The sequence below is a fragment of the Phaseolus vulgaris genome, chromosome 10 (assembly GCF_051622355.1).
Source record: "Phaseolus vulgaris cultivar YP4 chromosome 10, ASM5162235v1, whole genome shotgun sequence".
NCBI classification, from domain to species: domain Eukaryota; kingdom Viridiplantae; phylum Streptophyta; class Magnoliopsida; order Fabales; family Fabaceae; genus Phaseolus; species Phaseolus vulgaris.
Window position 1 is genome coordinate 43,672,473 of NC_143507.1, and position 12,402 is coordinate 43,684,874.

The window sequence follows — 12,402 nt, forward strand, 5'->3', positions numbered from 1 at the left end:
AATGAATATCAAAAACTTTTCAAACAAGCTTAATCAGATAGTCTCACTAAAACTTTGATTTTATATGCATTGAAACTATTAAAACAAGTTTCCAAAACATTCAAGGACAATTTGAAATCAATTTAAGAACATGGAAATTGAATTTAGAAACTCCTGATACGTCAGATAAAATTGTAGACTTTTAATAATTAAGTCTGCAACTATTTAGTGTCTTAACATATGTGAGATGAAGGACCATAGAAAAAAGTAAAAATGCTCTTACCACTCAAATCAAATGTGAATGATCTGTCTTTTTGTGAGGGTGTGTCAAAGAAGGTAGGTGCACTAATTATGTGAGTTATGCCTTTTGGGGGTAACATGTAACCAATCATTTATTGCTTTTCTGCGACATTCTGGTCACACCAGACTCCTTCTTTAATATTCATTATGGAGATTTTTGAAGCTCCCTTTTCATGCAAAAGTCTAGTTCTTTCAGTTTGTTGATTTTCATGAACAGCTTCTTATTAAGTTTTCCAACTATGAGTTACTGCCTGTAAAAGTGTTGATCAAACTTTGATGATGATGATGATCTTTAATGGATACACAGATGATTTCTCATGGATTTGTATGAAGGATTTTGAGTTCACTTCTTTCTGTTCCCAAAGAACCACAATAGACACAGTAAATCTACTTTTCGTCTGTGTTTTCTACGCTTCTACGATTGTCAGTTTAATCAGAAGAAATGTTATAAATGGAAGTCATAGTAGAAGCAAGTTTTTCCTTATTGTCTCTATCTGTTGTGCTATCACTAGCATCGTGTTTTACAGTATTGGCTTGTGGAATCTCATTGCCAAAACCGGTAACTCCATGGCTAACTTAGCATGCATCGTCAGAGGATTTGTTTGGACTTCTTTGGCAGTTTCTTTGCTTGTTCAGAGACACAAATGGATCAAAATTCTAAACTTTGTCTGGTGGGCATGTTCCTGTGCTCTAGTTTCAGCTCTCAACATCGAAATTCTGTTCAGAAAGCATGCAATAGAATTTTTCGATGTCCTACTATGGCTCTTGCACACACTTCTTCTCTTCTGTGCCTTCCAAAATCTTGGTTACTTTGTCACTCAAAGTGTGTCCAAAAGTTTATCCGAGCCATTGTTATCTCAGGAAGTTCACACAGAAGAAACAGGACTAGGCCATGCTTCCTTTCTGAGCAAGTTGACCTTCTCTTGGGTTAACTCCTTACTCAGATTGGGTTACTCAAAGCCACTATCTCTTGAAGACATACCTTCCCTTCTCTCTGAAGATAAAGCAGAATTGTCCCACCAAAACTTCATGCATTCATGGGAATCCCTTGTGAGCGAGAGAAGCAAGAACAATACCAAGAACTTGGTGCTTTGGTCAATTGTTAGAACTCACTTAAAAGAGAACGTATTAATAGCTTTTTATGCATTACTCAGAACCATTGCTGTGGTTGTTTCTCCTTTAATACTCTATGCTTTTGTCAACTTTTCAAATGGTGGGGATAGTGAGGATTCAGATCTCAAAGAAGGTCTCACCATAGTGGGGTTTCTTTTTCTCTCCAGAGTGGTTGATTCTGTGTCCCAGAGACATTGGTTTTTTCATTCCAGGAGATCAGGATTGAAGATGAGATCAGCTCTGATGGTGGCAGTGTATGAAAAACAACTAAAGCTTTCAAGCTCAGCAAGGACAAGACACTCCACTGGTGAAATTGTGAATTACATTGCGGTTGATGCATATCGCATGGGAGAATTTCCATGGTGGTTTCATATAACATGGGCATGTGCATTGCAAATTCTCCTATCTATAGGTATCCTTTATGGAGTTGTGGGAGTTGGTGCTCTTCCTGGTTTAGTCCCTCTTCTTATATGTGGACTTCTCAATGTACCATTTGCCAAGATCCTACAAAAATGCATGGCAGAGTTCATGGTTTCACAGGATGAGCGTCTAAGAGCAACTTCAGAAATTCTAAACAGCATGAAAATCATTAAGTTACAGTCCTGGGAAGACAATTTCAAGAGTTTGGTTGAGAACCTACGTGGGAAAGAGTTCATTTGGCTATCTAAGGCACAGATCATGAAAGCTAATGGCTCATTTTTGTATTGGATGTCTCCTACCATCGTTTCTGCTGTTGTTTTCCTTGGTTGTGCTGCTTTCAATAGTGCTCCATTGAATGCTGGGACCATTTTTACAGTTCTTGCAACGTTGAGGAACCTGGCAGAACCTGTTCGAATGATTCCGGAGGCTCTATCTATTATGATCCAAGTTAAGGTATCTTTTGATCGTCTCAACACCTTTTTGCTTGATGAGGAACTAGATACCAGTGATGATAACAAAAGACATATAAACCGAAGTTCAATTAATGCGGTAGAAATCCAAGGTGGCAACTTCATTTGGGACCATGAATCAGTGTCTCCAACGTTAAGAGATGTGAATTTAGAAATCAAATGGGGACACAAAGTTGCAATTTGTGGGCCAGTTGGAGCTGGAAAATCATCTCTTTTGTATGCAGTACTGGGAGAGATTCCCAAGATCTCAGGAACTGTGAGTTAAACAAACAAGTTCAGCTTTATGACATGACAAATTCATGCTGATATTCTTTGTATTCAATGTTTTTTATCTCTGAAAATTCTGAATAATGGAAAACAGGTTAATGTGTCCAGAAACATAGCATATGTTTCTCAAACCTCTTGGATACAAAGTGGGACGGTTCAAGATAATATACTCTTTGGCAAGCCGATGGAAAAAACAAGATATGAGAGTGCCATTAAAGTTTGTGCTTTGGATAAAGATATCAATGATTTCAGCCACGGTGATCTTACAGAAATAGGGCAGCGAGGGATTAACCTGAGTGGAGGACAAAAGCAAAGGATTCAACTGGCTCGTGCTGTTTACAATGATGCTGACATTTACCTCCTCGATGACCCTTTCAGTGCAGTTGATGCTCACACTGCTGCTATCCTTTTCAAAGTAAGAAGTTATCACTATAAGATTCTTAACTTTAGTGCAACTGTTATCTTCACTTCAGTGAACCAAACAACTTGCATTTATATGCTTACAGGACTGCGTAATGACGGCTCTAAGAGAGAAAACTGTCATTCTAGTGACACATCAAGTGGAGTTTCTCTCAGAAGTTGATGCAATCCTGGTAAAGTATATCATTTGGATGCATGTTACATTACATTCGTATATGATTAACATGAATATTATGACTCAAATTTTAGGTGATGGAAGGTGGAAAAGTTACTCAATCAGGTAACTATGAGAATCTCTTAACAGCTGGGACTGCCTTTGAACAACTTGTGAGCGCGCATAAGGAAGCAATTACAGAGTTGGATCAGAATAATGAGAACAAAACTCAGAGAGAAGATTCTGAAGGTGTTTATCTAACTAAAAATCAGAGTGAGGGGGAGATTTCTACTGAGGGTCAACTTGGGATACAACTTACACAAGAAGAAGAAAAAGAGATTGGTGATGTTGGCTTGAAGACATTATGGGATTATATTTCATTTTCCAGGGGTTCATTGATGCTGTCATGGATACTTTTGGCACAATTTGCTTTTATTGCTTTTCAAACTGCATCAATGGTTTGGCTTGCTTTAGCCATTGAAATTCCAAAAATGACCAGTGCCACCTTGATTGGGGTGTACTCTATAATCTCATTTGCTAGTGCTGCGTTTATATATGTAAGGTCTCTCTTGACCTCTTACCTCGGATTAAAAGCTTCTAAAGCTTTCTTCACAAGTTTCAATACTGCTATCTTCAATGCTCCTATGCTGTTCTTTGACTCAACCCCTGTAGGAAGGATTTTAACGAGAGTAAGATTTCATTTCCAATGGAAAAAAAAAATCTTCACAAGTTTTTTTCTATAAAAGCTTTCATGATAGTCATTATTATGTAACTTGACTTCTCAGTGACATTTCAAGTAATAACAATAATCTGTTATCACAAGAGAAAAAGTCATGCAAAATTTTGATACCATTTTTCTCTCTTGCAGGCTTCATCAGATTTAAGTGTTTTGGACTTTGATATACCTCATTCGATCACCTTTGTAGCAGCTGTAGCAATTGAAATTTTGGTGACGATTTGTGTAATGGTTTTAGTAACATGGCCAGTTCTCATTGTTGCCATTCCTGCAATAGTCGCATCAAAATATGTTCAGGTTTACTCAATTTCAAAAAAATTTAGTTTTCTATTTCTGGTCCCTGCTAAACTCACAAAGCTAATCTTTTCTAAATCTTTTTTTCCCCGCAAAAGGGATATTATCAAGCCTCGTCAAGGGAGTTGATGAGGATCAATGGAACCACAAAAGCTCCTGTGATGAATTTTGCAGCTGAGACATCACTTGGTGTGGTTACTGTGAGAGCATTTAATATGGTAGAAAGATTTTTTAAGACTTACTTAAAGCTTGTGGACACAGACGCAACACTTTTTTTTCATTCTAATGTGGCCATGGAATGGTTACTTTTAAGGATTGAAGCACTTCAAAATTTGACAGTCATCACTTCAGCTTTGCTACTTATTCTATTTCCTCAGGGATACGTGTCCACGGGTAACATTCCTTCAGAGATCAATTAGCAAAATAAGACTTCATTCATGTTATTAACAAGCTTTTAATTGTTCATAATTCTCTTGGATTGTGCAGGCCTTGTGGGACTATCTCTCTCTTATGCTTTAACCTTCACAGCAGCCTACACATTTTGGACTCGATGGTATTGCAATTTATTAAACTATGTTATATCTGTTGAAAGAATCAAGCAATTCATTCACCTACCATCAGAGCCTCCTGCCATTGTGAAGGACCACCGACCTCCATCTTCATGGCCTTCCAAAGGCAGGATTGAGCTTCAAGCCTTGGAGGTAAAGTTTCATCCTTGTCTTCTCAATTGGATAAACCTTCTTGTGTCTGAGTCTGATGGCTATTTTTCTTTGGTCTCAGATTAGATATCGTCCTAATTCTCCATTAGTACTTAAGGGTATCACTTGTATGTTTAGAGAAGGGAGTAGAGTGGGAGTTGTGGGAAGAACGGGAAGTGGAAAAAGTACACTCATAAGTGGTTTGTTTCGCTTAGTTGAGCCAGCAAGGGGTGATATTCTTATAGATGGGATTAGCATAAGCTCAATGGGGTTGAAGGATTTGAGAATGAAACTAAGCATCATCCCTCAAGAACCAACTCTTTTCAAGGGCAGCATTAGAACCAACTTGGACCCTTTAGGCCTGTACTCAGATGATGAGATATGGAAGGTAAATGGACTAGCTCTGCTGTTAAAAAATGTTGTTTTGATACCTTCATGTTTTGCTTGAGCTTATCATGAGCACCTGTTTGATTATGTTTAATTTTATACATAGGCTTTGGAGAAATGCCAGCTTAAGGAAACTATCAGCCATCTACCAAATCTCTTAGACTCTTTGGGTGAGTAAACTTCACATACTTACAGCCACAAATCTGATATTGGTATTTTCTGGCAAATTCTCTCAGCAGCCTTAGGCAACAATCTTTCTAGCTTTAGCGTTACAGCTTTAAAATTAGGAGGGAAGCTCATAATATTTGAACTTACTATTTGTACTTCAAATATGAAGTATTTAACTCCCAAATTAAGATTTTGTAACTTTTAAGAATCCTACATTAAGATAAAGACATTTCGTATATAAGTAGATGCAAACCTCACCTTAAGTTGATTTTATAAGATTGAGTTAGGCTTAAAGTGCACTTCTTAATAGTAACAATCTTAATAGTAACAAATTAGCTGTTGAAGTCTGATTGAGAATAGTTGTACAGTGAGTGATGAAGGTGGAAATTGGAGCTTGGGACAAAGACAACTGTTTTGTCTAGGAAGAGTACTGCTTAAGAGGAATAGAATTCTTGTTCTGGATGAAGCTACTGCCTCCATTGACTCTGCCACTGATGCAATTCTACAAAGAATTATCAGACAGGAGTTTGCAGAATGCACAGTTATAACAGTGGCTCACAGGGTTCCAACTGTAACAGACAGTGACATGGTTATGGTCCTCTCCTATGGTATGTTCTTTCATTTTTTTTTCCTCCTTTTGGGATACACTGTTTATTCAGTTAGTTAGATAATATATTTTTGGTGGTTACTTAGGGAAAGTGGTGGAATATGATGAACCTTCAAGATTAATGAACACCAACTCTTCATTCTCTAAGCTGGTAGCTGAATATTGGGCCAGCTGCAGCAAGAATTCCTCCTCAAATGTTAGTTTGCAGCAACATTGAATAATAAGAGTGTGGATCAGAAAAGGAAGAACAAATAAATGGAAAAGAAAGTTAAATAATTGTTATTATATGTTTACAATGGTGTGGATTCTTTTATTGGGTGATCCCTCCTGCACTCTGTTTTATATGTTTAGAAGGGTGTGGATGCTTTCAACATCTTGAAAATTGTATGTTTGAAGTTTATTAAATGTGACTATTGAAAATTATTGACAATTTTACCTTTTTTTTTTATCAAACTTATAATAAACTGAAATTTAAGTTGGTTGAATTTTTTTATTAAACTAAAACAAAACAAAAATATCTAATTGATTTGGAGATATTCTTTGAAATACTGAACTTATCCTTTTTCAGTTTTTTTTATTTTTTATTTTGGAATAGGAGTTTAGTAAGTAAATATTGTTTTTAGAATAGGAAATTCAAAAGATAAAAAATCATTTTAAAATATTCTTTCTATAACATATTTTATTTTATTTCTGTATTGGTAAATTCAGAATTAATAAAATATGTTCCGAAAAATATGTTGCAAAAATATTCTAGAAAGAACAATTTGAAAGTAATTTTTAAAAGGGATAAAATAGTCTTCTTAAAAAAATGATGGGGTGTAGGAAGATATTTGTTAGGTGCAGGAAAAACCAACCTTGATTTGGTTTGGTTGAAATAGTATAATAAGTTAAAATTAAACAAAAAAAATATGAATTTTGCTTTCCGCATCCCTTTAATTACTAACTGCATTCCATAAGAATATAAAATGACTAAAATACCTCGTGTGCATTTGAGTTTATCTAGAAAGCTTGGTTTGAAAGTTTGTTCCAAAAATTGTTATGTAAACCTTGTTGTTCTAGAATGTCTTTCATATGTTTTAGAAAACGCGTTCAAAAAACTTATTTCAAAAGATATATATTTTCGAAAAGTTCGTTATAGAATATATTTCTTGTGTTCTGAAAAAAAGCTTTTTGTGAAAATCTTATTATGAAAATTTTGTTCTAAGAATTCTATTAAAGAAATCACGTTCTGAAAATTTTGAAAAGCTTATTTTGAATGATTTTCAGAACATATAATCAAAAAGTCTCTTTTGTGAGAGATAAAATTCTCATTTTAAAAATTATGGGGTGCAATTAGGGATTATGAGACTGCGTAAAGAAAAACTCAGAAATATTTATGTTTGTGGGCCCAACAAAAGAGAGTCCGGCCCACCCACTTTTAAACTACTCATTCTTCTTCTACTCTCAATAACGAAACCCCGTAACAATCGAAAGAGAGAGCCGCCGCACGCCCTCCGCCACAGCCTCCTCCGTGACGCGACGAGCCCCTCCGCGCCGCAACATCCTCCGATACTACGAGCCTCCTCCGCCCCGCGACGGCGTCGAAGGTATATTATTTTCGTTAGGGTGTGATTGAGTTGTGGTTCTGTAACCAATTAGGTCTAATGTTGGGGATATAATTATGCAATTCGTCTTAATCTAGGAATGACGGAGAGAAAAGAAGTGGTTGGGTTATCGTGGCAGCCACAGTTGTGTATTCCATCATCATCAAAAGTCAGTGATGGTTCTCGTACCAAACCTCAAACGGAGGCATCAAACAACACTCTTTGGAAATCCAGTTCAGAGCTGATTGATGGCCTTTTCGTCCCTCCGAACAATCCCAGAAAATTAAACAAGTTACTGAAAAAGCAAGCTAAAGATACTGCAGGGAAAAGTTGGTATGCGATGTAGCATTAGATTATTCTCTCTAGCAAGTTTGTATCTATGTGCTCATGTTTATTCATTGGAGATTTGTCTTTTCAATTTGGACACCTTAGTTCAATGTAGTTGTAGTAACCTTTTTTTAATAACAATAGACTTGTACTCATTTTTTCCAGTTATCTTATAGTTTCTTCTTTAGTTGGAGTGTGAAAGGGAATGATCTTGTAGTTAAATCTCTGGCAGGTTCGATATGCCGGCCCAAACCATCACCCCTGAGCTGCAAAAAGATTTGAAATTGTTGAAGGTGATTTTGTTTTTTAACATCTTTACCTTTTTATTGCTTTTCTTTCTGTAGTGTTGTTTCGAATATGGTCATGTGTGATGTATTGGAAAATTAGCTTGGATTGAGCTAATAATTATATACACGAGTAATATCTAATATATATGGTGATTTATGTGATATTATTCAAAATAATGAAGTTACTTATATGTAATGATGTTCATAGTTGCCATTCTAATTTCTTCCATAATTGAAGCAGAAACAGTTAAAGTAGATGATTTTTTTTTTTTCAGTTAAAAGCTTTCTCATTGTAATATGGAATTTAGGTGGGATAGATGAAAGAAACAGAAAGAGGTAGAAAGACAGAGAAAGAAGAGGGGAAGAGGAAGCAAAATAGAATGGGGAGGTTTAAGAGAAAGAGGAGATAACTGTGAGGTCAAAGAATGTGTGCATTGCACTTCTGTCATTAGAATTCAATCTAGATTCATCTGCCTGGAATAGAACAGCCTACCTTGTTTATGGGCAGCCACCAAACAGTTATGAATTAACAATAGCTGAATAAATAACTTAGGAACATCCTTGTATTATTTATATTTACATTTGATATCGTGCAATGAAAATTTTGGGTCTTCTTTTGTTGGACTTTTACTTTACAAGAACCCTTCTCATAGTTTGGGACTCTAGGTTACTTGCTTGCTAATATTGTATGTTTCTATGATTTGTATTATTTGCTGCTTACTTTGGACCTTTACCATTTAAGACCAAGAAATCATTGTGACTCTGATAGGCCGAACCCCGATGGCCTTGCTGAGGGAGATAGCCCAAGGCCATTGAAGGTTTATCAAAAAAAAAATAACAGACAGAGTTGGTCTATTTGTATTGCAGCATAGACAGTAATAAATTATAAATATCGCACACTTATATTTTGTATTGCAGTGATGTAAATTATTGTATAAACATGTCAAGTTTCACGCTATGGATATGCAATTTCGAGGAATGACAAATGTTTAGTGATATTAAAAGCATCTGGAAAAAATCAGTCAGACACAGATTATTATGTATCTCTCATTTTTGTGTTAAGCTATCTAGTTTTATTTTGTGAACCAGTTCTTATCCTTAGACTTTAATAATAAACATGTATGTTGGTGGTTACAGTTGAGGGCTGCTCTTGATCCAAAGCGTCATTACAAGAAAGGTGATTCCAAATCAAAGACACTTCCCAAATATTTCCAGGCAAGCAAGTTTTGGTTTACATAGATAGAAGCTTTGAGTATTATTACTTTCATCAAAATATGAATTTCTATTAGACATCTTTTAGATAATTTGTAATTTTGAATAATCAGGTTGGGACAGTTGTGGATTCTCCATTGGATTACTTCTCAGGAAGATTAACAAAGAAGGAAAGGAAAGCAACGCTTGCAGATGAGCTGCTTTCTGATCAAAAGCTTGCAGCCTATAGGTAAACATGCCTTGAACTGTATATCTGCCTGGTTAGAGAGTGTTTATGCTGTTCCAATGCTCTTCTGGTTACTCACTCGTTTTCATTAAATAATTTTTCTTAGGAAACGGAAGGTTCAAGAAATTGAAGAACATAATCGACCTGGTGGGAATGAAAGGTGGAAGATTAAAGGTAGTAATTCCCGGAAGCGGGCTAAGGAAAGGAGGATTTACTGAATTATTCTTCCAATTCTGTCTTAGGCAGAGTTTATAATAGACAAATTTTGTTATAGGAAGAACCTCCTGAAATTATCCTCTGGAATTTTAACTTCAAAAACTTTACTTCAATTAACATCTCTATATAATTAATTATGTTATCTAGATCATCTGTTGTTTTTACTTCAAAGTATTAATTATGTTTGTTTAAATTATAAATAATTGTTTTTAAAATAAGCATTTGCAATAACAGCTATAATCGTTGGAATGTGTAAAATGACAATTCATTGTGCAAACATTTTCTGAAAGTGACTTTTTAATGAAAATATTTTTAGTAATACTTTAATTTTTATTTCTTTCAAATATATGTTTTTTATTTTAATATTAAATTAAAGATAATTTTATCTAAAAGTAACCCAAAAATTCGTTTTCCCCCAAACCACTCTCTTATCTTTATTGGTACAATAGATTCTTTTTTAAACTCTTTATTTCTAATTTGAATTTCAATGATTTAAAAAAAATAGCAATAATTAAACGTAGTTTTGTATTTGAATAGAAATTATTACATATCTGAAATGTAATTATATATGTATAAAATATTATTTATAATGATTTCTAATTATTATACATTAAAATATATTATTTAATATAAATTTAAATATGTAGAAACAAATACTTATTTATAAATTACACATAGTTAAGTTGTAAAAAAATGTAACACTAGTAAAAACGTAAACATGACTTTAAAAATAAAAATAGGGAAAAAAATCAAATGATACCATGAGTCAAATTAAATTTAAAAGTTTTCATGTATTTTTATTTAATTAAAAAACTAATATATCATTTTCAACTCTCTTTATCTTAATGTATGGTTATATCATCATCAAAGCCATTTCTCCATTATCATTATTCCACTTCACATTACCATTCTACTATCATCACTATTATTATTATGCTATTAACAACTATATATTACTATCCAATAAAAGATATTAATGAAAATTATGATGATAATACGTAATAATGATAGTGATAATTAACTTGAATTAAATAAAGATATATGCATAAGATTTAGTGTTAAAGTTCAATTTAAAATATATAAAAAAATATTTTTTCTTTTCTTTTCAGGTTCTTCACTTATAAACAGCATGCATGTGTTTCAGCATAGATATGGATTCGTGTATAAATAGAAGCCTCTTGTTTAAACTGAACCACAAGTCAAAAAGGTTTCTTTAATGAACCTCAAGTCAACAAATCTTTTCTCCTCAATAAATGCTTTTACATTATCACACATTGTATTCACAAAATACCATAATTTATACATAATACTAAACTTTTTTCATTACAGTTACCACATTATATTTTACCTATTTTTTATTTTTAAATTAATTTTAGTTATATTGTTTTCTGTAACACCTATAAAAAACAAATTTAACAGCATAAATGTAGAGTCATATTAATAAAATTACATATTTTCTTTAGTTTTTGGTGTACTTATTTTTGTTATTAATAATTTGTCCGAATAATTGCTTACTTTCCATCTCGAGTTATGAGACAAATTAACTAATTATAATTATAAGTTAAATCAAATCATAATTTTTTAAAAAATTAAATTAAAAGTATATAATATATATTGTTTTACAGCTAAATACACGTGCCTTGCATGGCACGAGTAGGGTATTATGTATACATATTGAAACACGAAATCCTCTCATTTTTTTAAAATAATGTTTATATTATTTTTGCATACATGTCAACAACTTCTATTATTTTTAGTTTCTCAAATGAATAAGAAGTGATATGGTACATTTATGAAATGAATATTAGTTAATCAAAATAATCCATGACTCAACTTAAACAATTATACCATTCATAATTTACTAATTTTACATCTTGATTTGTTAATAATTTTGGATCATTGATTTCTTTTTCACGTTAAAAGTCAAAACCATTACTTCCATTTTTTTTAATTTTTACATATTGGGCAAAAAAAATTCTAGTAAGAAGAAATAAGAAGTCCTTCCAAATAATATATTTTTACATAATATAACTTTCTAATTGTATATCATTATTAGATATCTACTTCATAGTATATAAGGAGGTGTAAACCTTAATCTATAAATCAATTTTATAAAGTTGAATTAAGATTATGTTTAAAGTTATTTTTTTAAATTGTATCGAGTCCTTCAGAGTTTATCTTCACGTTAGGTCACCTGTTATTGGATCACTCCACAAATAACAAATATATAGTTTCACGCACGAGTTTGAGGGTGTCAAAATGAGTTAAATACAAATCTCAAACAAATTTGGTAAGAATGAGTTGAACTTAAAATTCATTTCTTAATAATCATGAAATTATATACCAATTTTGTTAAATAATTTTTTAAGCTTTTTATTACGGAATACCAAATGATCCACATATTTATAATTATGTAAAAATAGTTTATAATATGAATTTTTCCTAAAAAATTAGGTACACCACAAAACGTGGGTTTTGTAGTTAAACTAAGAACAAATAGTACAACAAAAGAAAGTGTGATATAAATTTTGGATGGGA

General features: G+C 33.1%; 2 protein-coding genes across 2 annotated transcripts; both read left to right on the plus strand.

Moving 5' to 3' along the window:
* Positions 1-276: 276 nt before the first annotated feature.
* On the plus strand, positions 277-6,443 carry LOC137819399 (ABC transporter C family member 8). The gene is made up of 11 exons (XM_068623236.2): positions 277-2,538; positions 2,644-2,964; positions 3,056-3,142; positions 3,219-3,812; positions 3,992-4,156; positions 4,252-4,546; positions 4,640-4,854; positions 4,934-5,239; positions 5,345-5,408; positions 5,775-6,014; positions 6,100-6,443. The coding sequence occupies exons 1-11, from the start codon at positions 556-558 to the stop codon at positions 6,228-6,230; spliced, it is 4,401 nt and encodes a 1,466-aa protein (XP_068479337.2). The 5' UTR covers positions 277-555; the 3' UTR covers positions 6,231-6,443.
* A 975-nt stretch (positions 6,444-7,418) lies between these two features.
* On the plus strand, positions 7,419-10,005 carry LOC137818841 (rRNA-processing protein fcf2). The gene is made up of 6 exons (XM_068622468.2): positions 7,419-7,599; positions 7,695-7,929; positions 8,156-8,216; positions 9,348-9,425; positions 9,536-9,651; positions 9,755-10,005. The coding sequence occupies exons 2-6, from the start codon at positions 7,697-7,699 to the stop codon at positions 9,864-9,866; spliced, it is 600 nt and encodes a 199-aa protein (XP_068478569.2). The 5' UTR covers positions 7,419-7,599; positions 7,695-7,696; the 3' UTR covers positions 9,867-10,005.
* The last annotated feature ends 2,397 nt before the right edge of the window (positions 10,006-12,402 follow it).